The sequence below is a fragment of the Alligator mississippiensis genome, chromosome 10 (genome assembly GCF_030867095.1).
Source record: "Alligator mississippiensis isolate rAllMis1 chromosome 10, rAllMis1, whole genome shotgun sequence".
Classification (NCBI taxonomy): domain Eukaryota; kingdom Metazoa; phylum Chordata; order Crocodylia; family Alligatoridae; genus Alligator; species Alligator mississippiensis.
The window spans coordinates 4,106,733-4,134,682 of record NC_081833.1 but is presented as its reverse complement, the minus strand read 5'-3'; the positions used below and the strand labels follow the sequence as shown (position 1 = coordinate 4,134,682).

The 27,950-nt window shown below is 50.9% G+C and overlaps 1 protein-coding gene across 2 annotated transcripts in view; it reads right to left on the bottom strand.

Moving 5' to 3' along the window:
• RPH3A (rabphilin 3A) overlaps positions 1–27,950 on the bottom strand; it is a 94,118-nt gene that overhangs the window by 44,080 nt on the left and 22,088 nt on the right. For both annotated transcript variants that reach the window (XM_059713388.1, XM_019486786.2), the window contains exons 2-3: positions 20,872–20,965; positions 8,267–8,410 (exon numbers count right to left, since the gene is read on the bottom strand). In XM_059713388.1, coding sequence (XP_059569371.1) covers positions 8,267–8,410; positions 20,872–20,948 — 221 coding nt within the window. In that variant the 5' untranslated portion in view covers positions 20,949–20,965. The remainder of the gene's footprint in view (positions 1–8,266; positions 8,411–20,871; positions 20,966–27,950) is intronic.

The window sequence follows — 27,950 nt, the reverse complement described above, 5'->3', positions numbered from 1 at the left end:
ATGAATAAGACTGGCTCTTTCCTGCTGCTCCGTGCTTGTCTGACCCACTGCACCACCTCACAATGGACCTTTTGGTTTGCAAAACTCCCATCCCTTTCCTAAGAGCTGGGTCTGATATTTAGCCTAATCTGCAACAGTTGTAAAACCTTTCATAAATTCAAGTCCTTGGATAGAGCTCCAGGGATACCACTGTTAAGATCATGTTTCATCTCCTATTATCCTTCCAATTTCTTTGCGTCCTCAGACACTGACAAAAGAAATTCCCTCTCCTACAAGTCTAATAAGCATCCAGATCACACATTCCCGATTCCTTCATCCAATCTGGTGCTAAAAATAATCTGTGGCTGAGATGAGTTTGAGCTGGATTCAATGTGAGGTTTTCGCCAACAACCATTCTCTTGATTCACAAGGGTGATTTGGGTCCGCGCTCCAAGCAGCCTCACAAATAAACGATCCACAAGAAGTTAGGTGTGAACGCGAGGAGGGGAAATGAAGGAAGAATGGGACGTGGCAGGGAAGTGAGAGAGAGAGATGGTTTCTAACCCTGAAAAGATTTAGGACCCTCCATGTTTATTAAATTACAGCCCAGCAACAATCTCCATTATTGCTCTACAATGCATTGACTTGAATGATTTCCCCTTTGATCCGTAGTAGGGGCTGTCCCTTTGTAACATATTGAAGGGCACTGGTCATCAGAAACCTTTTTTTTTTTTGCTTTATTTAAACTCTCAGCTATATTTAATGAACTGGTTAATGAGACAGGTATTTCCTTTGATGGCCAGAAAAATCAACTTCTAAACTACTGGCTTAAGAGGAGCTCCTTGCTCCAGCTTAGAGAATGCAAGGGTGTCCCAAGAGACTTCTCCCAAAATCAGGGTGGATTGTGAAAGGAATTACAACTTACTATCCTTTTTTTGGTAGCCCCCCTATAAAATGAGGTTATTATTGGAGCTACTCTATAACAATACAGTACAGTACTGTACAATTTTAAGGCTAGAAGGGGCCACTATGAAGATTATCCATCTTGGATTCCCATAGAGCACAAGCCTGAGCAGACTGACCTAGCTGGGCCAGTACAGATGGGACAAAAAATACAGGCTCAGATAAGGCTGAGCCATGGGGATGACGGTGGAGAGCAGACAACACCAAGTCCCCAGTCCTGCAAAAGGAGCCACATGCAGCAGAGGTCTGCCTTGAGGATGCAAGCTTAAATCTGAACCTAAAAATCACGCCATGCATCCTCCTTCCTGCAAGCCACAAGGAATATAGGTTAATGATGGTTAAAGACCTGGAGAATAAGACAGAGACCGCTGAACAAGTCGGAGACCTCCGAGGAGGGATTCAGGGGCCGTTCCAAAAATGTATTCCAACAGCTTTCCAAGGCCTGACATTTTGGTACACGCTAACAAGCTTTGGCCATTGTTCTTGCCGGAGATGATGCTGGCCCATAGCAAACAAGCATCACTCCGGTATTAAAAGTCATTGCGAAGGACAGGGGCTGCCCGGCACGCAAGCTGATCCTCAGGGAGATGGAAGTCCCCACTAACCACATTTCTACTGCCTCACATCTACAGACCACATAATCATAGAGAAGTCGGGCTGGAAGGCACCTCCAGAGGTCCCATCGAGTCCAACCCCTGCCTACGACAGGATCATCCCTCTCCAAACCATCCCACACAAATCCATCGTCTAAACTCTTTGTAGGTCTACCGCCAACCCTGACACAAGACATCACACCCAACCCTGCCGTGGGTAAAGCAGGGGGATCACGGCAGCCCACGTCCTGCTTCTATAAAAGCTTGTTAATACACCCTCAAAAGATCCCAGGTTGAGGGCCGCGCGCCCCGCTACGGAGGAAGGCACAGCTCGCACCAATCTTGCTTTGCAAGCCAATAAAAGAAAAAGATGGGCAAAATCCCCTCTGCACATACAAGGCCAGTCAGCTGTGACTAAAATTTTAGCAGCCTGCGCTATTCTTCCTTTGTGACAACGCCGTCCTCTGGCTTTCTTTTATGAATGAGGATCAGCAACTCGCCTTACCTTGGCTGACTAAACAAAATTAAGGATTTCTACACCAGCTGAGTTTGCCAAAGTAAAAGGAATATGGGACATCAACAGCAGGATCGTTGTCACTGAAGCTGAACCTAAAATCCGGCATGCTGAAGACAAATTCATTGCATCGGTAATGGACAGAGCTAGGTGAACGCTGCCAAAAAATTTAAAAGTTTGTCAGCTTTCTTTAGAAACAAGCACCTCAGATTTGCTTGGCTATGCATGATCACTGGGATTTGCTCTGGGCTCAGCTGTTAGAGTACTTGCGGGCAGGGAGAGTGCTGCAAAATTCAGCATGAATAAGACATTTCCACTGGAAGTTTTCGGGCAGCCATCTTGGAAGGACTCTGTAGCTCGGAAAATCATCCAGTCCGGGGCAAAAAACACCATCAGTGTTGATCAGTTAAGCAGCCTGAATAGCAAGTACTCTGAGCAAAGTCCCACTGAATAACTGGCGAGCAACCTCTGAGCCACAACATGGCTGCAGAAGCCATTTACCGAATAATACGATACAAATGAGTTGGCCAAAAAATACAGTCGCTTCACAGAATATGCATGGAGAGGCCGAATTCATCAAATATAGCCGTTAACGACAGAGTTTCCTTGGCTTGAGTACTGAATGATCATGAACCTAGAAGGCACATTCAATATTTAAGCGTGTGTACTTGCCAGCAAGTCGGCACAATAGTCCATCAATTCAATGCAATGATGCCTTCATTAGAGCTTCGGCACTTTTATGTGCCTGCAACGACTATTTCATGTGCAGAGAGGCCTGTTCCTGTATACGAAAGACCCGCTTCCCAGGCTTCCTGCTGGGCAGGTAACAGTGCACACATGTCGCTGAGCAAACGTTGATTCAAAGCCTCTAGGATACCGGCTAGTTGGAGACCTACTGAAACCAAAGGGAGTTTGCCACGATTAGAGAGAGGGGAGACACAACACAGACGGGGGAAAAAATGATCCGATAACTTCCGCGCAGAGCTCGCGACACCTGAACATCAGCAACGTGGACAGCGAAGGTGAAAAGTGCAGCTCAGCTTATGAAGACCACCCTTTGCACCCAAGGCCAGCCATAAGCACTGCCATGCTTCCCAAAACCAGCCTTTCCACCAACACCATTGTGGTGGCGGAGATCTTCTAGCTCGATACCTGCAAATCCAGCTGGCAAACAAGGTGGGCAGGGGGATGGAGGGCTAAGTATTAAAGAGAGCAGTTCTTCTTTTGTGGGGCTGTGGGGTCACCAGGAGCTTGGAGATCAGGGACCCGGGGAAATCAGGGTCTCTCTTGCACATGCAAAATGTCATGCAGTAAGGTGAGAGAGAAAGGAGGAGACATTTCATTGCTTGGAGATAAATTTCTGGAAGGTCTGACGTGGGCTGAGCCAGGTGGAAAACACCGTCGCTCCTAGATACCGGACCGTACGCTTTTGCTGTGTAGTTTTCCTTTGATCTAGCTGTCTCCCCGTTGCCGCCCCCCACGTGCCCAGGCGTTCTGCAGAAATTTCCAGGGAAGGGACAGGAAAACCCAGCAGTCCCAGCGAACAGATCTGCGTTTCGTTTCTGAACTGCTTTGAACCCCCCACGCTGCAGCGAGCTAACGAGCGAACGGTGCAGGGCTTCTCGGGTGAGCCAGCCTTTTATCCTCCAGTTAGACAAGGCCAAGAGAAAAAAACCTAACCACCTACAAGGGGCTCTCGTATCCACAGCTTTGCACACTTCAGAGCAAGCCGGTCTGACAGATGGCTGCCCCTACCCCGCTCCGCCAGGTCTTTGAGTGTATTTTCTTCTTCCGCATGAGAAACTTGGCATTTTTCATGCTCTCTCGAGTTCGGCACTTCAGGTTTCCTCCCATCCTTTCTTCCCCCTCCCCACATACACACGTACACCCGCGCCCGCGCCCACGCGGATGCCTCTCTGTCTTCAGTAGGGTTGGGAGATCGACTGACATCTTTACAACTTCCCTGCAATTCAGATTAGCAGCCCCGAGTTGAACAGGAGCTGAGCCACGCGCAGCCCTGGCTACGGTGTCCGTGGACACGATTGCTCCAGCATTCATTTCTTTTCGGTTTCCATGATCTGCTTTTCCATTTTAGGGAGACAGAACTGCTTTGCCTCCTTTTGTATTTTACGAAACAGCTGCCCTTTCGGGGAACGTACCTGTTTACTAAGCAACTTGCCTAGAGCACAGCCCGGGGGGAGTTTTAACATCCTCCAAAACAGGTGATCATGCTGAGTCCAGCTATGCCTGACTCCCACCGCAGAGGAGGGGGAAAAACCCAGTAGCTGCCTGAAATAAAATGACCTGCTGCACTGGAAGCAGCAAGACAGGCTGCTAGACAAATAGGCTGCGAGCAATCCCCTCTGGAAAGCTGTTGCTGATGGAGCAGGATGATACCAAATAATTATGATTTTGCTGTTCCCGGGCACCTTCTCCGAGGCAAGCAACAAACACCGAGACTGAAAGCAAATGAGGTTGCTCTTTGCGCTGCTCGGCTACAAATGAGAGTGACCTGCTCCCTGTGCAGGCTCGGAGACGAGACGAGACGGTCTCGCTCTCTAGTGCTAGGATCGGGCAGTCGGAGAGATGATTCGATTCCCGCTTCCACCGCGATTTCTTGTCTCCGCTGGGAACCCTTTCCTGCTCCATAATTACAACCCTCTGCTGGACACACCTGCCCCAGGTACATGGACAGTTGTCTTTCCACCCAGTAAAGGGCAATGGTGCACGCGCACGCACGCGCTAGATACAGCCCCAGCGCTCGGGCTGAGTCTACCGTCTCCCTCCTCGCAATGCGATGCACGCACAGGCTCCACCCCAGCAGCTCCCAAACTTTTGTGAACAACAAACCACTCGAATTGTCTCCCGGACCCCCACGCTCCTTTATCCACCAAAAGGGGGAGAAGGGGCTGTTTGAGTGTGGACCACTTCCCACGGTTTCATGGGCTGCTCTTTGGGTGGCACCCTACAGCTGGAAGTCCAAACCAGACAAATCAAAATTAAAATTAGGCACAAATTTGCAGATTCGCCATCCCTTAAAGTCTTCAGAACGAGACAGGACAAACTGCGGCTCAGCCAAACGCAAGTCATTGGGCTCAATACAAGGGTAACAGGTTGACACGGTCTCCTCCGTGTTACACAGAGAGTTAACCCGGGTGGCACAACGTTCCCTTTTTTGGGGCCTGAAAAGCTACGAATCTATGCATCTTCTAAGTTTTCCACCAAAACAGACTGTGCTTTTTTGACACCAGGTTAAGGCAACACACAGCAATACTGCCCACTGGCTCATGGAAAAGATGGCCTTTTTTTAACAGAAATGAATAAATAGCGGTAGCAGCAGAGCGCTCGTTGGCATTAATGAAGGCATGCTGGGGAGCACGGCAGCCAATGTCAGAGCCTATTTAGGTCTTCGCGCACCGAGGATAACACCCCGGCAGAAGACTGCGGTCCGAAAGTGCTGGAGCCGTCCCGGAGCGCCAAAGGCCGGTGAGGAACGAGGTGCAGAGTGCAAGAGGCTGAAACTGGGGTTAATGCCAGGGTGAGGAAGAGACTGTTTCCTAATTTAGCGGGTTTCTCCTGGCCAACAGCACCAGTTTTAAAAGATCCCCTGCAGCCTTATTTCATTCTCTCTCCTCGCAGAAAGACTGCAGTGCAGTAGCTGCTGGCTGGAAAATTAGTCAAGCGAATGTTCTCCATCTCCCTCCCTCCCTCCCCTCAGACTGGGCTAGCGAGCAGACGTGAGGATGAATGAATCTCGGGGGGCCGTTTGCAATGCAGCGGATGAAGCACTACGAGCCCCTTCTTCCCCCACAATGCCCAGACGTGAGCACGGGGGACGTCACCACCAGTGGCTTCCGTGGGCCGGCAAAGGTGCCAGAGCCCGCGCGACCAGGTTCGGTTTGGTTTCGCTATGCACCCGAGCTCTAAAATCTTTTTAGTCAGTGGGATGGGTCTAAAGATGGGTGGGATGGATCTAAAGACCTGCCCATGGAGGAGATATCCTGCCCTTTCCCCACGGGGAGGACATGGCCCAGGACAGACAGTGGTCCTGGACATGGAGCAGGGTGAGAGACTCCCTGCAGGTATGTCCACTCCTCCCAGCCTCCTGCGTGCCGGGGTCCATCTGCATCACCACACAAGAGGGGCCAAGGGGCCTGCTGTTGGCATTGCTGCCGGCCCCCCGTTGCCCAGGGAAAGGGGGCAGAGGTGGGGAGTAGGACTGCCAACTCCTTCAGAGCCCCCTGACACCAACCGCAGAGAAGACCGAACCCCACAGACCAGACCCAGGGGGCTACACTCAGCATTCGGCAGCGGTGGGGTAAAGGCGGTCCCTCCAGCATCGGCAGAGGAGCGATTTGGGGCACGCAGGACCTGGCTCCCTCAGCCCGCTTGGCGGCGTGGGACGTTAGCTGGTAGCCAGCCTCCGAACCAGAGAGAGGATTGCAATTCGGCTGCTGGTGCTGAGCTAACTGGGCTGGGGCTTTTCACTCAGGGAGCAAAGGGAGCTTCTCAACCCAGAGGTCCGAGGTTGCAACCCGGAGGCTAACAACCCAGCCTGGGATGTCACGTTACGCTGCTACCACAAATGGAGGCCGAGACCTCCATTTAAATGGACTGGAGGCAGGGAAGAACCAAAGGGCTCGGCCACTGGCTGGAGGAGCCCCATGGGCACCTGACGGGGGAAGTCTCATTGCAGACTGATGGCGACGCTGTCTGACCATGATGCTGTGGGAGCCCGCCCGGCGCACGTGGGTCAGGAACAGCCCAGCAAGGTTTGCCGGCGCTTGGGGCTCGAGCAGGAGGTTGGGACTGAGCACCGTTGTACTTCCCAATGCACCCACTACAAGCCAACGTACCCCAGTGAGACGGTGTCCTCTGGAACAAGCACGACTGTCACCCCACATCAGCCACTGCTCCAGCAATTGAACCCAGCCTGCTGGGCGTGTCAGGAAGCCAGCACTTCAGCTCAAGCAGACCTCAGACCCATCCCCGCTGCATCTCTGACGGACCAGGGCTGGAGGATGTGTACAGCTACCCAGATCCAGGTTTTCAATACCCGGGGGGTTCAGATTCAGGTTGGCCCATAGGTCATGTAAGTGTGGATCTGAGTGTGAAAGAGACACTCTGCACATGCAGGGATGTCCCCACCCGAGCTTGACTCCTGCAGCAGTCGCAGCCACCCAGCTGCAGAGGAGCCGAACCCCAGATCCTTCTGCGTCCAGCCCGTGATCGCTGCTCTCTTCGTGGCCTGTCATCTCCGTGCAGTGCCTCTATGTGCACAGCACAGGATGGGATGTGGGGATCCTTCAGAGACTGACCCGGCCTCTCCTGGAAGAATCCCCGCATCCCTTCCTGTTCTGCAGGCAAGCGCAGGCTCTGGCTTCCCACAACTCAAGGCACTCCTTATTTTGTTTCCTTATTTAATAAGGAGAATTCCCAGCCCAGCACCTAGGCGTCCCTCCCGGCAGCTAAAAATACAAGCCGTGCGCCAGCAGGCTATTACAGCACACACAAAAAAAAGCACGGCACATGCAGCCACTCAGCAAAAACGGCCTTACAGCAAAGGTTTCCTTCCCTTCTCACGTTTCCAAAGGGCCCGACTCCCTGCACTCACCCCTTCTCCCTTTTGCTTGCCTTATTTGCACTGTCCGGTCTCTTGTGATGTGTTAATAAAGCAGCTTGCACAGCTGGGCTCCCCTCTCAAGGGAGACCCTCATGCAGGCTGCAGCACCAGCCAGCAAATAAGGGTGAAAATGGACTTTGCAGCCCAAATGATTTGGGCTTTTTTGTTTCGGCATGAGAGGTCCAAGGTCTGCCGGAGCCTAGGTGATTAAGGCGCCCTAGTTTGTGTAATTGGATTCTAGGACGTGGGCCGCCCTGGAGGAAATCAACCGTCTTGTGATGAAGTTTTCCATGCCCACTTGAGACTCACCTAATAAAGCTGCCTATGGCAGCAAAGCAACCGTCCTCCTGTGCTGACGGCCACTGAGCTGGAAAAACGTTTTTGCATAATAACACTCCTGTTTTCCTGGTTCAGCTCTGCCTCAGCCAACTCCTGTTCCCAGCCAGAGCTGAGCTGAGCTTCCCAAACCCTCTCCCTAATTCTCAGCTCTGCTTTACCCGGTCAGCAGGGAAACCCAACAAAACCCAGACACTGGCTTGTGACAGCATCTGGGATGGATGCTTCGCAGCACAATTCCCGAGGTCGGTTCCTTACCCGATGCGCTCCTGCTCCATTTCCTCCATCTTCTCTGCTCGAGCTATCACTCGGTTGATGATCTCCTTCTCTTCATCCGTCAGCTCCTCCTGCGTCCGCGGTCGCTCCGGCTGGTTCCCGCGTACAGACCACCCAGCAGGGACTCTGCAATGCATGGGAAGGTGGTGAGATGGGGGCAGTCAGGGGGAAGGGTCCCGGAGCTGGTTGGGTTATACTGATGCTGGGCCCACAAGAAAAAAACCCGAAAGATATCCCTTGAAGCAACCGAAAGAGTGCTCAGACAGTGGGCAAGCAGAGACTGGTGTCATCGTATCCCTGCTTACCTCTTCCCCCTCCTTTTATAGGCTTTACCCACGTGCTGAGTTGCCATGCCTGGCAAGAGCTTTCTATCGCAATCAGTCAAGCGCCACCCCCTGCCATGACGCCGATAAGTCACTCCTGCCTGCATGGGGTAGGCAGGGAGGAAGCAAAGACTTCCGTTCTCCTGCCCGGCTGTATTCATTACCTCGTCCTCCCACTCTCTCCCACCTCATCTGTCTGTCTGGGGCACCTGTCGAGCCCTGTCTGACATTCGGAGCGTGATCTCTTGGGAGCGGGGAGCCTGGTGGCTTTGTCGTTTGTCCCCGCGCTCCTTAGAGCACTGGGGTCCTGGGTCTCGACCAGTATCCCAACACCTCCCGTAACATAAAAAACCACTAATATGCAATGCACAGACCCTATATCCTTCAAGGCAGGGCTGGGCTCTGTTCACATAAAGGCGTCTGTGTATCTGACACAACAGCTCCTCAGTTAAGTCTACTAGGTGAGATGGTAGCATCATTCATAGTAATAACACAGCCCAGCATGGTTTACCCAAAACGTTTTGTGGACATCGCGGTCGCTGGGCTGGATTGGGGCTCCCAGAAAGGTGGATTTCCATGCGAGAGGCCAGGGCATCAATGAGGATAAAAAGGAACTGCACTTCGAAGGAGTCCCTACTTGGCTTGAATAGGGGAGATCCTAGGAGACTAAGTGACCTTTGGAGATCCCTTCCAGCCTGACTTCTCTGTGGTTCGACGTCGTACGAGGAGCACAGCTGCACTGACTCTTTGGAAGTTGACTCGTTCAAGGGTTTCAGATACTCGTGCCATTTGGGGGCATAACATTTGTTCTCTATAAGGAGGTTCAATGCTTGAGCACCGGGAATTTCCGGGGTAGTCAATGGAAGCTGCGGATAATTCACACCGCTGACAGTTGGGGCAACACAGTTCATTGGAAGATGGCCTGCCATCATTTTGTTCATAGCGCTCATGTATTAAATTCAGCAGGTCGCTTATTGAACCATACAGAGGCCATTTATGGGAACGCTGCAATGAAAGACCCTGCAGTTCGTGTGATAAAGCCACCTTCAGGACTGAGTAATCAGCCAGAGTAATGACAACTGGACTTCCAGATTCTTCCAGCTGAGGTTTCTGCACACCTAACGTTTCTATTTCATCCTCAGACACGCAACGCTTCACACCCCTGCTTTGACAGACCTTTCAGCAGCATCTCACCATTTTTTCTGCTTCAAATTAAACCCCATCTAAGCGATCATCAGTAGCAGCATCAGCCATCAGCAGCTGTTATTTCCATCCTGGAAATTGCATCAACAGGTGTGAAATTGCCTGTTGACACTCGAGGAGGAAGATGGGAAGCGCGTCTCCTCCATTTAGACTCTCCCCGTTCCCTCCCCGCTGCAATCTACTACTTTTCGACACCTCAATCATGTCTGGACCACCATCACATGGAGACTCTGCAGGAAAAAGAGAAGTCTCCTTTTGCAAAGGGCGCTGTCTGCCCAGACGGCCCGGGATGGAGCCGGCACAAAAAAACTGGTGCACACAAATATGTTCCCAGTCACGTCCGTCTCTGCTCCCCCGTTTCTACCCTAGCTGCTCACATTATGAGCACCTAAAATATGAGGAGCTCTATACAGCTGTCAAAGTTTGGAAAGTGTTCATGCTCTTTTTTCCCCCCAAAGAGCTCCAAGGAATGACCTGCCTCTGACATTTCCTATTTCTGCTTCGGGAAGGAAAAGACAGATAGACCCTTATTAAGACAAAGCTCCTCTGCGCAACTCTCTTGCTGGTTTGCACAAGAGGAAGCTAACTAAAGACACCGTGGCAGGTTAAAGCAGTTGATTTCATTAGTTTTAACGAACCTGAGGCCATCCTGATCCAGCAGTGTCAGCCTCCCTGAGATCCTTCACACAATTCACGTTTAATGAAGGACTAGCCATTAACCCATTCCCTAGCCCAGACAAAAGCTTCATCCTTTCATCTGCCTGCATCACCAGCAGAGCAATATGCCTCATTTGAAATGGCTAATTGCCTGAGGCCTTATTACAGCAGGAGATGGATGCATATTAAAAGTATCTATAGCACGTTTCTTTGGGGGGAAACCTTTAGCTGGAGTAACGCTCAGCCAGGTAAAATTTCATCCTGTTCTCATAGCTCAATCCATGCCACTGGGTGCAGGGTCAAAATTATTTTCTCCTACTCTCCCCCATCTTCCTTATGACGTTTTTTAACTGAATGGCTATCAAACAAAATCCAGAAACCTCTTTTGTTTCTCCAAGCTCAGTTTCCCGGTCATGGCAGCCCAGCTGACAAACAGCAGGGTGTCATTTGGAGGAGGTATCCCATAGGTCTCCATGCAAGATGTCCCCTTCAGCTCTCCTTTCATACCATAAAGGGCAAGGAAATCTGTGGGAAATGAAATCAGCTTTGCAAACTGAACCTGCTGGGATCTGAAAATCTACTGTGTAGGGGTCGCTTTCCAGCACCCCCTCCTTTTGCCCCAGTCTTAGTGGAAATAGCTAAGAGGGGGAGGTGAGGGGTGGTGAAGAATCGTGTTCAGTGACCGGCTTTACCAAAAATAAATGAAAACTTCCCGTTGCGAGATTGCAGAGCGATGCCCCTCCGACACCTCTCACATCTTGATTAGACAGCAAGCCGTAAGCTCTGCATAATGCCGTTCTCCTGAAATCCAGTCAGGCAGACAGCACAGGACGTGCCCTTTTGAGTCGAATATACATCCCCGCTGAGATAAGTCTTGGTGCCCACCCCTTGGACTCATCTGCATCATGAATTGAAAAAAGATGCAGACAGTTCACCGGAGTATCTAAACAGGTAGAGAGCCCAATCCTGCAGTGTGCTAAGGATTTCCATATCCCATGGATGTGCCGCAAGGGATAGGTTCGCAAAATGTCCCACGGCAGACAAGGGTCTTTGGGTAAATCCAATACCTTTTATTAGACCAACTTAAACAGTCGGAAAAAACCTTTTTTGCAAGCTTTCAGGTACAAACACCCAAAAGCTTGCAAAGAAGTATTTTTCCAACTATTTTAGTTGCTCTAATAAAAGATATCGGATTTACCCAAAGACCCTTGTCTGCCTGTGCCCTACAACCAACACCCCTGCAAAATGTCCCAATGCACTCATGGTTCGGCCATGCCCAGGGGTAGCATCTCCCCAGGCAATCTCAGGGGTTTCTGCAAACGCGGCTTCTGGAAATGGGGGCACCGGGGGGTCGTGTGAGTAAAGACTGCAAAGGCTGCCTCCGAAAAATACCTCCCCTAAATCCCAGCAGGTTCGCAGGAGGTGGAAGGAAGCTTGCTCTGTGCACAGCCAGCTCCTACACAAGACACCATGGTGCACTGCTTGGGAGAGTCTCTGTTAAATGCACGAGCACTGCTTTGAAAGTTTACCTCCTGTGCAGATCATTGCTCCTGTCCTGGGGACCAGAGTTGCCTTAGTGGGGAGGGGAGGGGGAACTGTACCTTGAAAAGGAGACTGCAGCTGGGCTTGAAAACCACAGACAACAGCCCCTCTTCAGGTGTCAGACACCTGTAACAGCTGTCAGCTCCTTTGCTTTGGGGTATTCAATCCCCAAATCCTACTAATCCTCTACTCTTGTGATCAGAGAAATATTTCAGAAATGATAAATGCAACTTGACTATTCTCCCAACCAAACCCAGATCCTGGAAGCGTGGTCCGCCTCGGCTTTAAACGCTCAGTAACTTCACAAGAAGGGGATGTCGCTACATCATCTCCTCCCTGCCATACTACTGCATAAACACATTACATTTTTCTCTCAGCCCCCGTCCATCGCTATCCTGGGCATTTCAGAGATAAAACGGGGTTTGTTTTATTTTTATTTTGCAGTGGATTTACCTGAACGAAGCATGATGGGATGACAATGGGGTGCAAAGCAACGTACCCACGTCGCTCAGCACAGGAGTGAAGTGAGATGCTAGGACTCAGCATAGTCCAGGTGTCTAAATCACGCAGAATGGAACAGAATTCACATCTTGAGCCTTTTTCCAGGACTGAGGCACTGCAGAAAGTTTTGCCCCACACAAATGAGATCCTCTCCCCCATCCCCTAGCATACAGGCTTTTACAAGGAAGATAAAAGCCTCTTTGAGTGACTGACGCTGGATTCTTGCAGAACCTGTGGAATGAGACTGCAGAATGCAATTTGCTGCCCGAATGCAATTTGCTTTCCCCTTATGTGTGAAATTAATCCTGTTGACACTGCTGTTTGCACCGAGCGCGTACGGGAAAGCAGCGGGCGAATGAGAGAGCCACGCGTACCTCCTTACCGTCACACAGCACTCGGCGCATGGGGAGGCTGGGGGTCTAGCCTCTGAGACCAGGGAGGGGTACGGGCAGAAAATGACTCAAGCAAGCGCATGGGAAGTATAGGAGAAAGCTACGTTCTCCTCTTGATTTGGGGAAATTAAAACATTTTGGTTACATTCCCCTGCAACCTCATAGCTTCCAGATGAAGAAAATGCCCTTGGAGTTAGACCAAGCCTTTATCTAGATGGCAAACCCTTCCAGGCACATGGTGGGTTCACTTATTCTGGGTTAACTTCACTTTGGTCCCATTGTGCAACCTCTCAGTGATCTGCGAAATGGCTGTGGAAGTTCCCCTTTAATGCGCCAGAAAGACTTTTAAAGCGTCCGGAAAACCCGCTCGTGCAAACGGTCACGCCATTGCAGCACAAGAAAGGGCAAAAAACGTGGCATGTACAAAGGCCCTGAGCCTACAATTTGAGATTCTGAGTCAGGATGGTGAAGGGTACAGCCATATCGAACAGCAGCTGCAGGGTACGGCAGGCACCACTTGGAAGGGACTCATCAGGTCTGGCAAAACCCAAACTATCCTGCATGCGACTTCGTGGAAATGAGGTCTACTGCATCTGAGCTGTTCCTTTAAAAACATGTGAAGAGGATATGGGTGGACGTCAATGGCTTGGCCACGTTAACCTGGGATCCTCATTTGCTTAACTGAAACTTTGCGATAAGTTATTTCAAGGCTGCGCTGACATCGTGCTAATAGACCTTTGCCTTCCACGCGCTGCCGGAAGGTGTTTCCGGAAGGTCACAGTTTTACATTAGCAGGTCCTTCAAGTGCTGCTTGCATATCACAAAAAGTAAATATAACAGGGTGAGTGGGTGACATGCATATAATTTATCACCAGCAAAGATTAACACTTGCGGAGGGGAAAAAAAAAAAAGACTTAAGTAAAAACTGAGGAGGCCTGTTTCACGTGGAGGAAGGCAATTTCCTTTTCAAACAGATTTCCATTAGTCCAAGTGGAGCAAACAAACGATCTAGCTCCATTTTCCACGCTATTCTTGCCCCCAACGCTGGATCTGCCTGCTAGATGGAAGAGCTGAACAATGCGTCCTTTCACTCATCCACCAGCAGCCCCGCACGCAAAGCCGCTCACTTGAGCACATATCACTGGACTTGGGTTTTTCCTTATTTTTGTATCATCTTTTCAAAAATACCCTTTAAAAAAAAATCCCCATGCTTCCAAGTAATTTTAGTTGGACTTCCTATCAGCTTACCCATATTCATGTATATTCATGCAGAGCCGAGCAAAAGCCAACAACCTGCTAGAAATGCTAATTAGGGGAACGAGTGGATTTTGAGAGAGGAAGATGGAAGCAGGAGGTTTGCGCTCCAGCTCCCAGCACTCAGGCTGATATTGCATCAGAAGCCATTACAACGCCATCTCGTCCGGCAGGAGTTGCTTTCCAGCCATTTCCCATGCAATCTGCTTCCCCGTCGTTGCGGAATAAATAACCACCGAGTGGAGGGGGGACTCGAGGAGAAAAACATCTGTCAACATTGCGCTAAGTGTCCTATCACCGGCATTGGATTTAACCCCCGATTGCAAAGCCTGGTTCTATTAGTGCAGCGACAGGCCGTGCTTTGGGAGCCCCTGCCAAGTTGTCACTGCAAGGGATGGTGCTATTACAGCGCTGATTAACAGAGAGTGAATAATCCATAAAATGGTTACAAAGCAGGCTCCTAGCACCATGTGAGCCTGCAGATCTTCCCCACTCCATTAAGAAGCCTCCCGTTCGTCAACGCCTTGCTGGAGGGGAAATCCACTGCCCGTTATCCTCCCGTGGGGCTCTGTGGAGGAGGGTGGGCAAGGTGCAGTAGATGTGCTACTTGGCCTCAAAGCCCAGACGCACCGCTTAGCAGCCCAAACCCTCCAAAGGAAGCTCCCAGCCAGGGTCTGCCCAGGGATGGATGAAAACTAGACTGAGCAAAGTGGGAGCAAATGTTCAGTACGGAGCGCACCTGCGCTGATTAGGCCTGGAAAATAGTTCCCCGATGGGTTCTAGCTGCCAAACCACGGAGCTACAGCTTCCCTCTCTCTATGTGGATATAGGGAGGCACACAGGAGGGACAGCGTCTGTGCAAGGCTCGGGGCGCTTCTGCCATCAGAGTGATGGACAAAGCTAAACCCACCAAGGGTCGGGAAGCGCAGGCAGCCGGTGGAAAGGAAAACACGGGTGGGAGTTCAGGGACCTTTGCAGACAACAGCTATAAAGCAGGAGCCAGCTCTTGTATGCCATGGAAAAATCCCAGTGGTTTGACTTTTCACTCCTTCCAAACTGGAATAGAAGACAAACATTTCCAAATGTCCAGCAGGATGAAAACCGCAGAAGAATTAGTGCTCGGAGCCCTGGAAGGATTGGGGGTCGATAAGGTAAACAGCCTGTATTTCTCATCATGGCAGAATGATATCAAATATTAAATCTGCTACACCTGAACCTACAGCACTGTACTGTAAGAGCCAAAGCAAAATAAATCAAAGCGGGTCGGCATTGTCAAAAGGAAATATAAATATTGTAACAGGTCATTCTGGCTACGTTCCCTTGAAACATTCCTGTTTCAGCAAAACTGAATTTTCGGACAGAAAATCATTCTGCTGAACTCTATTTGGCCCGCGGCGGCTACGGCAACGCGGCGTGGGGAAACGGCAGTCTCTCGGCCGGGTTGGTCCCAAGACATTTGCGGATGCTGACCCCTTAAGCTCCATCCAGACACCAGCAGATCTGACTGGATCCTGAAGCACAGCAATGACTACCTGGGCCTGGGGAAGCTACCTATTCTTCTCCATGTTAGGGGATGATAGGCTTCTTGTAGGATCACGGACCATAGGGATGGAAGGGACCTTGAGAGGCCATCTCGTCCATCCTCCTGCCCCAAGGTAGGGTCAGCTCCTACCGATAGCTGTCTAAGTCGCTCTTTAAAGCCCTCCAGCAAAGGAGATTCACCCACGTCCTAGCAGACTCACACAAGTCTGGAGCTTGAGCTGAACATCATCAAAGTCCGGAGGCATCCAGACCGGGCGGGGGTTGCTTCGGCACAACAGGAGAGACCGGAGTCGCATCACAAGGCTCAGGTCTGGCTCTGGATACCAAGCTTCGGGGGTGTTTAGATCCCAGAGGACCAGGACCACGTGCCAACCTGCCGCCACCTTCTTGAAAGTGAAAGGGACTGAACTGTGCGAGCATTTCTAATTGACTGGCCACCGCGGCCCAGACAAGACCCTTCCCCAGCCTTAACGCTTGCTACGACTCCCTTTCCCCGTGCAGCTCCAAGAAAGCGCAGCAGATGGGTTTGGCTTGCTGAGCTGCCTTCGGTCTGCAGGGATAGCCGCCCAGGGCAGACAGGGAGCTAGCAGCAGCACAGACCACGTATGCGCTCTCCCTGCCCGTGGAGGCCCATGGGGATTTTGCAACTGAGCAACAGCTATTTCTTTTACAAACGCTCCCTCCACGATCTTGCTGAGTTACCACGGTCTCTGCCTCCGATACCTATGGGATCGGCAGCTTTGTGCTGTACGGTATCAGCGGCACGGTCCTTAGGCAGAAAGAAATCATGCCGTTCCTGACCAACGGGCATCTCTCTCTCTTCTGTTTTAAGTCTTCAGCTTATGCGACGCTATCATTATAGCACCGAACTTCTCTGCTAATGAAACAGACCCCTGCTGAGGGCACCGTGATGTGATCTGACCCTGGTTTCTAAGATTCGAAGCCTGTGCAAGTCTGTGATCCACCAAACATCTCCCCCACCCCCCTCCCATTTCCAGCAATGTGCGGTGAACCAGCTAAAATCCTTGTGAGAAACAGAGCACTAATCAGGCCGGTGAGGAGGGGACCAGGGAGAGACTTCAATTACACCAACTCTGCATATTCTCTGCTCAAGTACCTGGTAAATCAAAGCAATGTAACCACCTCGCGGTAGGGCCGACAGGGCCAGGCAGCCGCAAAAACGGAGAATTACAAATGCCATTGTTAGAGGAAAATGAGCGTGAACTTACCAGCCTCCCAAACAACATGCGCTTGGTAGGAAAAATTCATATTCGTTAACTCCTGTCTCGCCTCCAGCGTCTTGGCCCTGACTGACAGGAGCGCTCCAGACAAAGCCATTAATCCTGCCTGTCTCCTCCGCACTAGGGCAGACATCTGCTGATTCTCACTCCTAATACATTGCTCAAAATTCACCTACCCGCAGATAAGGCGGTTATCTACCTCCGTACAGGCCTCGCAGGTCCCCTTCACCGAGCCTGAGGCCAAATCTCTCTACAAAGTTTTCCCAGCAGAGCTAAGGGTGTGAAACCACCCCCTGAGATCTCTACGGGGTAGAGTGGTGCCAGCAAAACGCGTGGTATGGATGCATTGCCAGCAAAGGAAGGGTCCTTTCGGTGGCTTTGCTTTTGTTGCATCAGGAGATGCTTCCTACACTGACTGGGAAGGAAAGCTATGCTAGGGGTCCTGCTGGTACCCCGGCCTACATTTACACCAGCAGTGTTACACGCGCAAACACTGACCACCTCCACTTACCCACTCAGCGATGAGGGGGAAGCCAGGAAGGGGCAAAGGGACCACGCAGGCTGCAGTCATGACTCTGACTGCCGAATTGTGTCCACACGCCCACGGGCTCGTTAAGCTGACTCGCCGTCTAGCTGTGCCCGCAGGGATCTCCGCTTGGGCTCGGTGACCAGGTACCAGCTCTGCTGCACAGGGTTTTGCAGGCTGCAAGGAGCTCTGCAGTGCCAGGACTGGACTCCTACCAGGACCCAAGCTGGCCAGCCCCATGCTAGCCCAGGCACCCGATAAAGATGGCAGTGCAGTACAAGAAGAGGCATTTTATGTGACTAAAGGGCAAGAAATATTGTGCCTCAAAAGCCACAGGCCACTTTTGGTGTCAGCTCCATCCTAAGGGGACCATCAGCATCGGCCCATAAAGGTGTGTAAATCAGAGGTTATACTGGAAGGGATCAGCAATGTAACAGAGACAGCTGGTCCTTGAAGCATCAGAGTCCTTGTCAAGGATAAATATGATGTTTCTCATTCCAAATTCACCTGTTTCACCAGTATAAAACAGCATCTCCCCACTGGCTTTAGGGGCATTGTGCGCTTGCATGGGCACAGGTAAAAAGACTGAGCTCAGCTAGGTCAGAATGGCTTGCCCAGGGTTCAGACAGAAAGGGGCAAGACAATCGCACGAGAAGACAGAGATCCTTTCCAAATCAGCGTTTCTTGCAGCAGAGTCAAAGCAGCTCAGATCAGTTTTCGTGAGGAGGAGGAGGTGGATAGGAAACCAAACCCCCCAAACCTGCTTAAATCAATCTCTCCACTCATTCAGCCTTGGCCCGTTCCCCATCCAGCCACACGATTGCTCCTCCGCAGCTCACACCATCGGGAGCAGGTTCTTTATCTTTCTCTCCTCAGCTGTCTCGGGTGGTGTGCATTGACACAGGACTTTCTTGGCATCCACGAGGCTATGTCAACTGACACCCACCCGAGGACCAGCCTGTCATCTCTTTGCAAGCCTCATCTGAAGGCCTCTCTTTTCTCCGTCGTCTCTGCCTGTTCGTTTCTCTACCTCTTCTTTAATAGGGTCATTAGCACTTAAATATATAAGCATCTGGGGATGCAGGACATGCACATTATAGTCTGCAATTCTGCTCAATAGCTGGTGAATGGCAGGACAAAGCAGAGGCATCTGGGAAGGCTGCCAAAGTCGTGGGGAAAATACCCAAGTTGTTCAAAACATCTGAGCAGTATTTGCAGTGGGTTTTCAATGCCTTCCCTCCCAAAGCCCCCCAAAATGCCTCCGGTAACAAGCAAAATACAACAGGCTAAAAAAAGCAAGCAGGATACTTACTGCTCCTTTTCACTGCAGGATGGCACAAAGAGAGAGGGAGAGAGAAAGGAGGAGTCAAGATTAGGTGAGACAAGCAATGGCAACAGCTCCTTGCAGCGGCTTTTGGTTTTGTTGGTGATTTGTTACGGACAACTTGTCTCTCTCCAGAGACAGCTCCCAGGTTTGGAAGACTTTAGGTCAAGGCCATTAGGAGCCATAGCCCCATCTCCAGCCATTACCATGCACCCCAGCCCTACTGTAACCCTCGGCCACGCCCGGCTCCAGGAACAGGCAAAATTTCAAGTGCACGAGGAAGACGTGGGAGGCTTTGGCCTGAGTGAAGGCTGTGGGAAGGAGGGGCATTGCAATGAGGGACCCAAGAGCCCACTTTTCAATGGTCCAAACACATCACATAACTGCCTACTGCTAATGTGACCAATAGGTTCACTGCTACCTTGCTTTCCACTGCCTTCCCTATTTGCTTACTGTATCACCCGCTTGTCTCTTGTGATGTGACAAGGCCCCGGGCCTGCAATTCATTGCATTTGGGCAGCATGCTATGCCCTATTGCCTTTAAAGTGGTCTGAGAGGGTCTCAGCATGCTAGCTGTGCATAACCGCTGGCAGGATCCGGACTCATCGCCTATCCTTATGGGTCAGGACAAATCTTTGTGACGTGGGTGTATAGGTGCTCATGCCACACTGTCCCGATTGCCCACTGAGGTCTGGAGGGACTAGAACGGCATGAAGAAAACAACAGCAATCAAAGGACTCCTCCTGTATGAGAAGTAAAGTAAAACTCCAAAAGGAGAGGCAAGATATAGACTGTTCCTCCCAGTATCTTCATTTCCTATTCATTATTGTCTCTAAGCAAACCTTTCTGTCCTTGCAGAGGCTGGTCTTTTGACTGCAGTAAGACTTTTCCATGATAAAGTTCCCCCCAAAATCTACCCTAGTTATTACCAAGTTATCCATGCTGTTCTTCTAGCTGGACTTTTTCAACGTGAAAAATGTAGCATGAATCAGCATTTCAGTTATCAACTCACTTTTTTAATGCTTCAAAACAACTTGGCTAGCCAGGCCAAGTTGGTTTTGGGAAGAAATTTTGATCAGGGCTATCCTAGTCTGAGGAAAGCTGCGATTAAACCCATTCACCATTTTCTTTTGACAACAGAACGAGAGTAGCATTTTTCCCCGAGGAAATGAAAAATCAAGTGTGTTCAACGATGTCTCTTGCATGACTCTTTGATCAATGAATTTGCTACACAGTACAGTCAGCCCCACTAACATCTATGAAATATAGACACTAGAGAAGCCAATCATTTCTACAGTTCTACGGGAGACATTGCAAATACATATTAATTAAAATTACTTGGATTTCAGTCCACAGCAAATGGATCAGTGCATTATTTACCAAAGCTTAATAAATAAAGTTAACGAATGTTGTTCAGAGCTGTTTAGATGCATTGAAACGTGGTGCTCAATAAAGCCAGAACACCAGTAACCAGGCTGCTAGCAACGGAGGGAGATTTTCCCAGACACCTCAGCACAGAGAGGGCCACGTTCTCACCCTAGTAGTATGGGTGCAAATCCAGAAGGGCACCATTGATCTAACAAGGTGCAAATCCAGAAGGGCACCACTGATCTAACAAGGTGCAAATCCAGAAGGGCACCATCAATCTCACAAGGTGCAAATCCAGAAGGGCACCATCAATCTCACAAGGTGCAAATCCAGAAGGGCACCATCAATCTCACAAGGTGCAAATCCAGAAGGGCACCATCGATCTCACAAGGTGCAAATCCAGAAGGGCACCATTGATCTCACAAGGTGCAAATCCAGAATGGCACCATTGATCTCACAAGGTGCAAATCCAGAAGGGCACCATTGATCTCACAAAGTGCAAATCCAGAAGGGCACCATCAATCTCACAAGGATGCCAGGGTGATGTGCTTAATACAAGCTCTGCCTTGACAGACTAAAAACAGAATATACCCCATAAAGCAGCACAGGAATCCCATGTCATTGGATCCTTCTGATTCATTTCTTCAGCAATATGTTTCTCTAAGCCATGAACGTTTCTAGACTGACCCCCCAAAAAGGCAAGTATCCCCTTACTTGGCTCGGAGAGACATTGCTCTGTCGTTTGGACACATCCACCGATCAGTACTGTTGCCGAACACTGTATCTGTCATCGCTGAATCGAGGCAATCTGGAAAAAGAAACAAGAGTCACTAAGTCACCACCAAAATAACCTGATCGAGAAGAAGGCACCGATATTTTGAGAGAGAGTCCAGGAAATCCATGCCAGCCACGATATTGTCCCACTGAACATACAGATAGCACTGCTGTGCTTTCTGTCACTCTAATCTACCATAAATCTCACTTTGGCACACAAATATGTAATTTAAAGCTGTACTGAAATGAAGCCTGCAATGCTAATTCTTCCATAGATCTAAAAACAAGGGGCTCAAGATCCTGTTCATACAGAAAGATTTTGGTTCAAACGGCCTCTCTAACAAGTACGTGACACTGGGTTTTGCACAACTAAGACGCTGCATTGTAGCTTCCGCCCTGTCACTACAGCCGGTTGCAAGAAGGAAAATGTTACCGTTTTCATTTAAATAAAGGGCAAGGAAAAAAGAGGGGTTAAAATATTGGGGTCTAAGTTTCTTCCCCAAAAAGCAAAGGAGGGGAAAGAGGCAGAATATTGATTTCCTCCAGAGCAGAGGTAACATGCAAACACGCCAGCACAGAAACACCTGTGGGTAAGAGTATTCGGGGAATAGCAAATCCAAGTGCCCACTATATAACCCACTATTCCAGAGCACACAAGGAAATGTATTATCCATTTTGTTTAAAAAAAAAGGTCCCATGATCTTATTTTTTCTCTGTTCAGAAAAGCATGAAAACAAAACACACCGATCTTCCCCGAGAAACAAAAAGTGTTTTGGTTCAAAGCGTTTTACTTCAATGCAAGTCCAAATATGTCATCCTTGTTTTCAATGGTGGGTCGTTTCTCTAGCTAGAAAACACCATGGCTTTTGTTTTTTTAAAAGAAAACGATCACTCCAAAATCAGAATAGGTGTCTTCTGCTCGGAAAATGTTGAAGCGCGATGTTTGGACAATAAAAAAAAGAAACGAAGCATTCTGGTAAACAACAGTTCACCAAAATAGCGTGGCCTTTTCAAGGAAGTAGGCATGTCTCGTTAAAAAAAACACTCACAATTTTTCTGCTTTCACAAGTTCGACATTCATTTCCTCTTTCCTTGAGCTTTCCCTGCGGACAGCCCTGCCAAACACTTGTAAGCAACACTTATGAAGATAATGCGATGTAATCTGCCACGTGCTCAGGTAACGACACAGGACCGCTAGACTCGCTCCTCTGGAAACGCAGTCATAGACCGACTGAAATGACCTCTTCCCATTCATCTTTTCTTTCCAGACACCCACCAGCTCAAATAGAGCGCCGTGTGGAGGGCCTGCTGTGCCAATCTGTGCCCCTCCTGGGCTAAAAGCAAGGCTGATGTGGATCAACAGCAGTCTCCTGCGTACAGTGGCAGTGGGTCAATATTCACCTGCCCACTGTCAGGTCTCCATTAAGCCAAATCAGGCATCATGTGAAAAATGGTGTTGTTCTGGCAGAAGGAACAACGGGAGAGACCAAGGGATGGTTATACCCTACCGTGCCAATAGAGAGCCGGTGCCTGGACCAGAATAACATGAGCACAGAGACGAGCCGTATACAAAACCACATCTATCACTAACAGCAATAACGTGACCTTTGTTTTGGACTACTGGGTCACCCGAGACCAAAAAGTGTGCATCCTCCAGAAACCAGCTCGTTGAGTGCAATCCCGCACTGGTGCCAGGGCTTGGACGAGGTGTCCTGCAATATCCCTCCCAGCCCTCCGATTCTCACTTAAGGAGCTTGTTCCCAAGCAGTTCCTGGGTCCCCTTTTTTTTTGCAAGCTCCTTTCAGAGACTAGAGTCAGGGACAGCCCGTCTCTTTTCATAGGAAACAGGCACTATTGGAAGTGGCGTGACTGGCGGCCGGATGGCTCAAGGGTGTGAGTGGTTCACCGCAGAGGAAACAGCTGTTAACTTGAGAAAGTCAAATTGGAAATGGCAACTGGGATTTAGCCACCCAAGGTCTGGGCTGCTCTGGAGCACTTTGATTCACAGCAGGTCGAAATCACACCTGCAGCTACATCCACCAGCCTTGCAGGTATCACCCCGCTCGAGAGGGCCGCTCAAGTGGGGTGCAAAGGCCACAGCGCGGGCCTGGAAAATGGCCCGGCGCCGTGCAGATAGGCGCAGAGGGCCGGGAACACAGAGAGGCGGCTCAGACAGACCTGACATGTACTTGGGCTCCACAAGAGCGGGAACAACACACACCTCTGGGTACCTGTGCAATTTATCTGTATTCCTGATTTCCGCAAGGATTTGCTCCCCCTCTTCAAGCCATTTAGGGAGCTGGAGTAACACAAAAGCAGGTCGCTGCAAAGCACCCCCACCACTCAAATAGACACAGCTTAGGGCAAGCAAATCCTTTATTATTTCAGCTTCACAGAGGCTTGCCTATAAAGGGAGAAAATAAAAGGATAGATCCTCTACCTATTCTGCTCAAATGCTGACCCGCGACCCATGGAAAGCCACAGGGCAATAACGAAGGAAAGCAGTCCAACATCAGCCTACAAGAGATCCTGCATCAGACATCCAGAATTGTTCTAGCTCGTGCATGCGTGTGTACGTGCACGTGTGTATACACCCGTGTGTGCATCCATGCACATGTGTGTATGTGTGAAACAGAGCCTCGCAAATAAGGAAGGAAGATGATACAAGGATGTAGAGATTAACCAACACCCAGTAAATCATCCCAGTGTTTGCCGGTTCATTGCCCTTCTCCGGGGAAGTGCCAATTGATGGACATTTTGTCAATAGGCAAGCGAAAGCCACCGGGTAACCCGGGCCAGCTGGTGATTCTGGCACAGGAGGGCATTTGACTCAGCAGGTTTGCACAATGTAGATGCAAGCGAGCAGGGAAATAACATTAAGGAGGTGCCCCGCGATCAGTGGGCATAGGAGAGGGCACACGAGGGCCCTGCATTTCACTGTTCACGGGGAAGCTGTCGGCAGTGACAGAAACCCCCTTTTATCAAGCAATTCTGATACATATCTCCAATTTAATTAGTCTATAAGGTACAAATCTACCCTGCCTTCTGCTTTTCAGAAAAAGCGTCAACTCCAGTGCTGGGCTGTTAATCACAACTCTTAACGCTGCTTCTTCATCGCAGCCTGTCGAGTTAAAAGGAAACTCTATCTGCCCCACAAAGTACACGCGGAGGCTGCCCCTGGCAATGACTGGTGCACAATGAGCGTGATGGATGCACAACAACAACAAAAACCAGAAGGGCATCTATGAGCTGGGACAGTCTCTCTGCTGTGTCTGCACAGCGCCTGAGCAGGAAAGACGCTCCGAATCGGGGTTCAGGGAGATTTAAAAAAACAAACGAACCAGCAAGTCCTCTCTGATGGGGTTTGCTTTGCTGCAATTCTGAGACCAAAAGGCTCCAGAGTGGATTCGAACGCTTCCTTTCCTTAAGAAAATATTCTGTGGGCACTCAGGACCCTAAACTCACCCTCGGAGCAGGAGTCGAGATAGCGCCTTGCTTCCAGACGTGTTACGTCAGACCGCTCTCTCCCCCACCGCACATCTCAGAAGGCCGTTGCTGTCGCCGCGCTGGGCTCACGGCTTCCCAGCTGCACGCGCTGTACGGTCGCTGATGCCTGCATAGCTCCCAGCCCCTGCATTTGAATTGCTTTCCCCCGGCTGCAGCAGATAGAAATCTCTGCAGAGCCCCCGTCGGCGTGGGGAGGGGGAATGGGGCCAGTGCACTCGCTGGCTGCAAATCTCATCTCAAACCTCACAACTCACCGAGGAAGACACCGTCTGTGCCAACAGCATTCCCCACGTGCCTCTCGGCTCTGCATCGCCCATTGCTTCTGGCACCAGCCAGCCCCATCTCTCCAACCCCGTCCCTCCAGCCATGTGGAGAGATGCTTACAGGGCTGGGGAGGAATCCCAGCCACCTCGTCTCCTCCGGGACCCAGCCTGCCAGGTGGCTTTGATCCCAGTCCCCATCGCAACACAGGGTCTGGGCAGCCCATGATGAAGCTTGTGGTGTCGCTCCAGGGAGACCATGCCCCGGGGTGGATTTGCCCCTTGCAGATGCTGTCGATGCCATACGTGCTTCATCAGCCACCCGTGAGCAGCCTCGGGGTCCCGTCTCTTAACAGACGTGTTGTGTGAATGTCCCCTGCGGGTCCGGCTCGGTGGAGCCACGCCGTGGCTGCATGCTCGTCCATGCTGTGCGGGCCAAATGCTTTACCCACCAACTCTCATACATCTCTGAGCGTCAGAGGGGCCCAGGTCTCACTGAGAGCAGAATTGGTCCCTTTGGGCTCCATCCTCCACGCCATTCAACACCACACACATCACAGCGGGCATCAAGTCTTTGAGTCAAGACCTCCTGCCTGGGCCATCAATGCAGGCCGTCGAGGGGCAGCCCCCCAATTACCCCACTGACCCCACTACACCTTCACCTATCCATCTGACCCATGCCCCAAAAGGCCCCTGATGTGCTCTTATACCAAGAGGCAGGGGAAGTTCAAAGGTTGGGAAGACATCCATGGAGCTAGCCTCCATGGGATCAAGGGTTTCTCTGATACCTTCTGGGGTGACCCAGGCCATGAGCCCCCAATTAAACCACTACCCAGGCTCAAGGACCAGATACAGCATGGAAGAGACTGACAGCTTCGGCCCACGAACAAAGAAAGCTCCATCACCACAAATCAGCCTACCTAAACCCCACTCCTGCTCCGCCTCTCTAAGTCCCTCTGACCCCTCGTGGCTAAATCATGGCTAAACTATTAAAAGTAATTTAACTTCCTCAACGAGCCAGGCAGCTCCATCCACAATCACCCAGGTCACCATAACTGGCACTTAAACGAACAGCACGAGCCCCCTGCCGCGGCTGCTACCCAGCACGGATCTGATGTGCCATCACCGGCGCGGCGCCCAAGCAACGCTTCAGGCTCCAAGATGAGCGTCAGGGAGCGAACCTGCCGCACTGAACACACGCCGCTCTAGGCAGGCTACAGACATTAATCGTAGCCCAAGGAAACAATTCTCACAGCGGTAAATTATGCAGTGAACAGCTCTAATAAATGCTCTGCATTCCTCCCCTCTCCCTGCTCACTCTCCACGGTGCAATGTCTGTAGGAAATGATTGGAGTGACCAGTTCTTATTCATTATTTATCTAGCATTACTGGTACGCGCCGTGCTTTATCAGCACCCAGAGAAAGGGGTGCCAAATGTCTTGCCCCACCAAATCAGAGCCAGTGCAACGGTGCAGTAATACGGGCTAGACACTGGATGGGAAGTCAGGACACCTGGGTTCGATGCCCACTGGCCTGCTGCGTAACTTGGGGAAGTCACTGGACCTCCCGCTGTCGCTGGTCTAAAAGGAGATAACTACAGTTTGTAGCGTGTGCTGGGCCCTCCACCTACTCTGTTCAGGGGATAGCTGCAAAGAATAGCAGCTCTGAAAGGTGAATGTACCTGGTCTGGATGCAGGGGTGGTCCACAAAACTGTCCTGTGGCCTGACTACACCCATGTCGGTTCTCCATAGGTTGGCTCATGGCAGAGTAGGGAGGATGGACACAGGCTGCAGCCACGGAGGGTGGACGCAGGGTCTGGGCAGCCCAGGATGCAGCTGGTGGTGTCGCAGCTGAACTGCTCCTGGTTCTCAAGCTGCCCCGGACACGTCTGCCCAAGCTGCCATCACACGTGACTGCGGCAGAGACACAGCCCTGGCAGCCTACTCAAGGGCCTGCCCTTGTGGGGAGCTGCTCGAGACATGCGGCAGGTACCTTTGCATTTGCAAAAGCTGTCCCTACTCCCATCCATGCCCTCTCCCGGGTCCCCCAGATGCAGCTGCCTCAGGAAGAGACCCGAGAGCACGCTGTCACTCAAGGAGCAATCGCAACCCAGTCCCTGCATCCAGAATGCAAGAATCTGCCCCCAAACCTCTTGAGACTGGCTTCGAAAGGAAAAGGAAAAGAGATTATTGAGGAATCATCTGCTTGCATGTCCATACTGGCCCTTGGGGTCTAGTCTGTAAGCTTCCCTCAGCAGCCAGGAGGGAAAGAGACCTTTATCCGTCCCCTTTCAGGCAAGCTGAGATTCAGGAGTATTCACATGACTCCTGAAGCTGGAGCTTTGCAAACACCCCAATAGGGACACGGCAAGAGCTCGCAGAGTTGCCACCAGCTCTGCTCTGCTCCAGTGAAGGGGGAAGTGACTTCACCCTGTCCACAGCCCGGCCCGCCCCATCGACCCGGATGCCGAGCTGCCCGCTTGGCAGCGTTCACCAAGCAGCACCTGGGAGGCTGGAGCCTGAATGGGAGCAGGGCAGCGAGGATCCAGCCGTGGAGCCCATTACAAATTCCTCCCTCGTGGGATTCTGCTTCTTTATTGGTGCCCGCGGTTGTTCCCAGGCAACCACGGCAGCCCCACAAGGAGCTAAACGAGGCAAATCCAGCCTGGCAGGAATTGCCAGGATAAACTAATATCAGCATTGCAAATGCATTAGCCTCATCAGACCTCCGCTTCCTGTTCTGGAGCCCCCGCAGGGCCCGGGAAGACCTCGTCTCCTGCAGCGCCCAGAGCGGCGATGCTTGCCGCGGCTGGTTAACCCCCACAGTCCGGGGCACGCGGGATGACGTATGCAGCATGCTACTGCTGGGATCGAGAGAGAGATCAAGAGCTGTGACTCCAGCCGCACGGGGAGGAAGGCACCAGCATAACCATCCAGTGCAGTGTGGAGAGGGTCCCTAACAGCTGAGGGTCCTGCAGCTCGTCACACAGCAGCCAGGCATGGAGAGATGGCAGCAGGGACAGGCATTCCTGTCCCAAAGGATCGAAAACCCCAAATCCACCCCAAATTTAGCTTCAACACTCATGGGACTTTAAAAAGAATAAATAGCTCGTGTTCTTCTGCACCGGCAGGTCAGGTTTTCAAGGGGGGCGGTTTCAGAGGCAGAGACTTTTGCTCTTCTGATATTCCTCCTTCACCCCAGGACTCCAGGAGCTGGGACTTCAAGGCAAATCCTGGTCATCACGTGCCTTG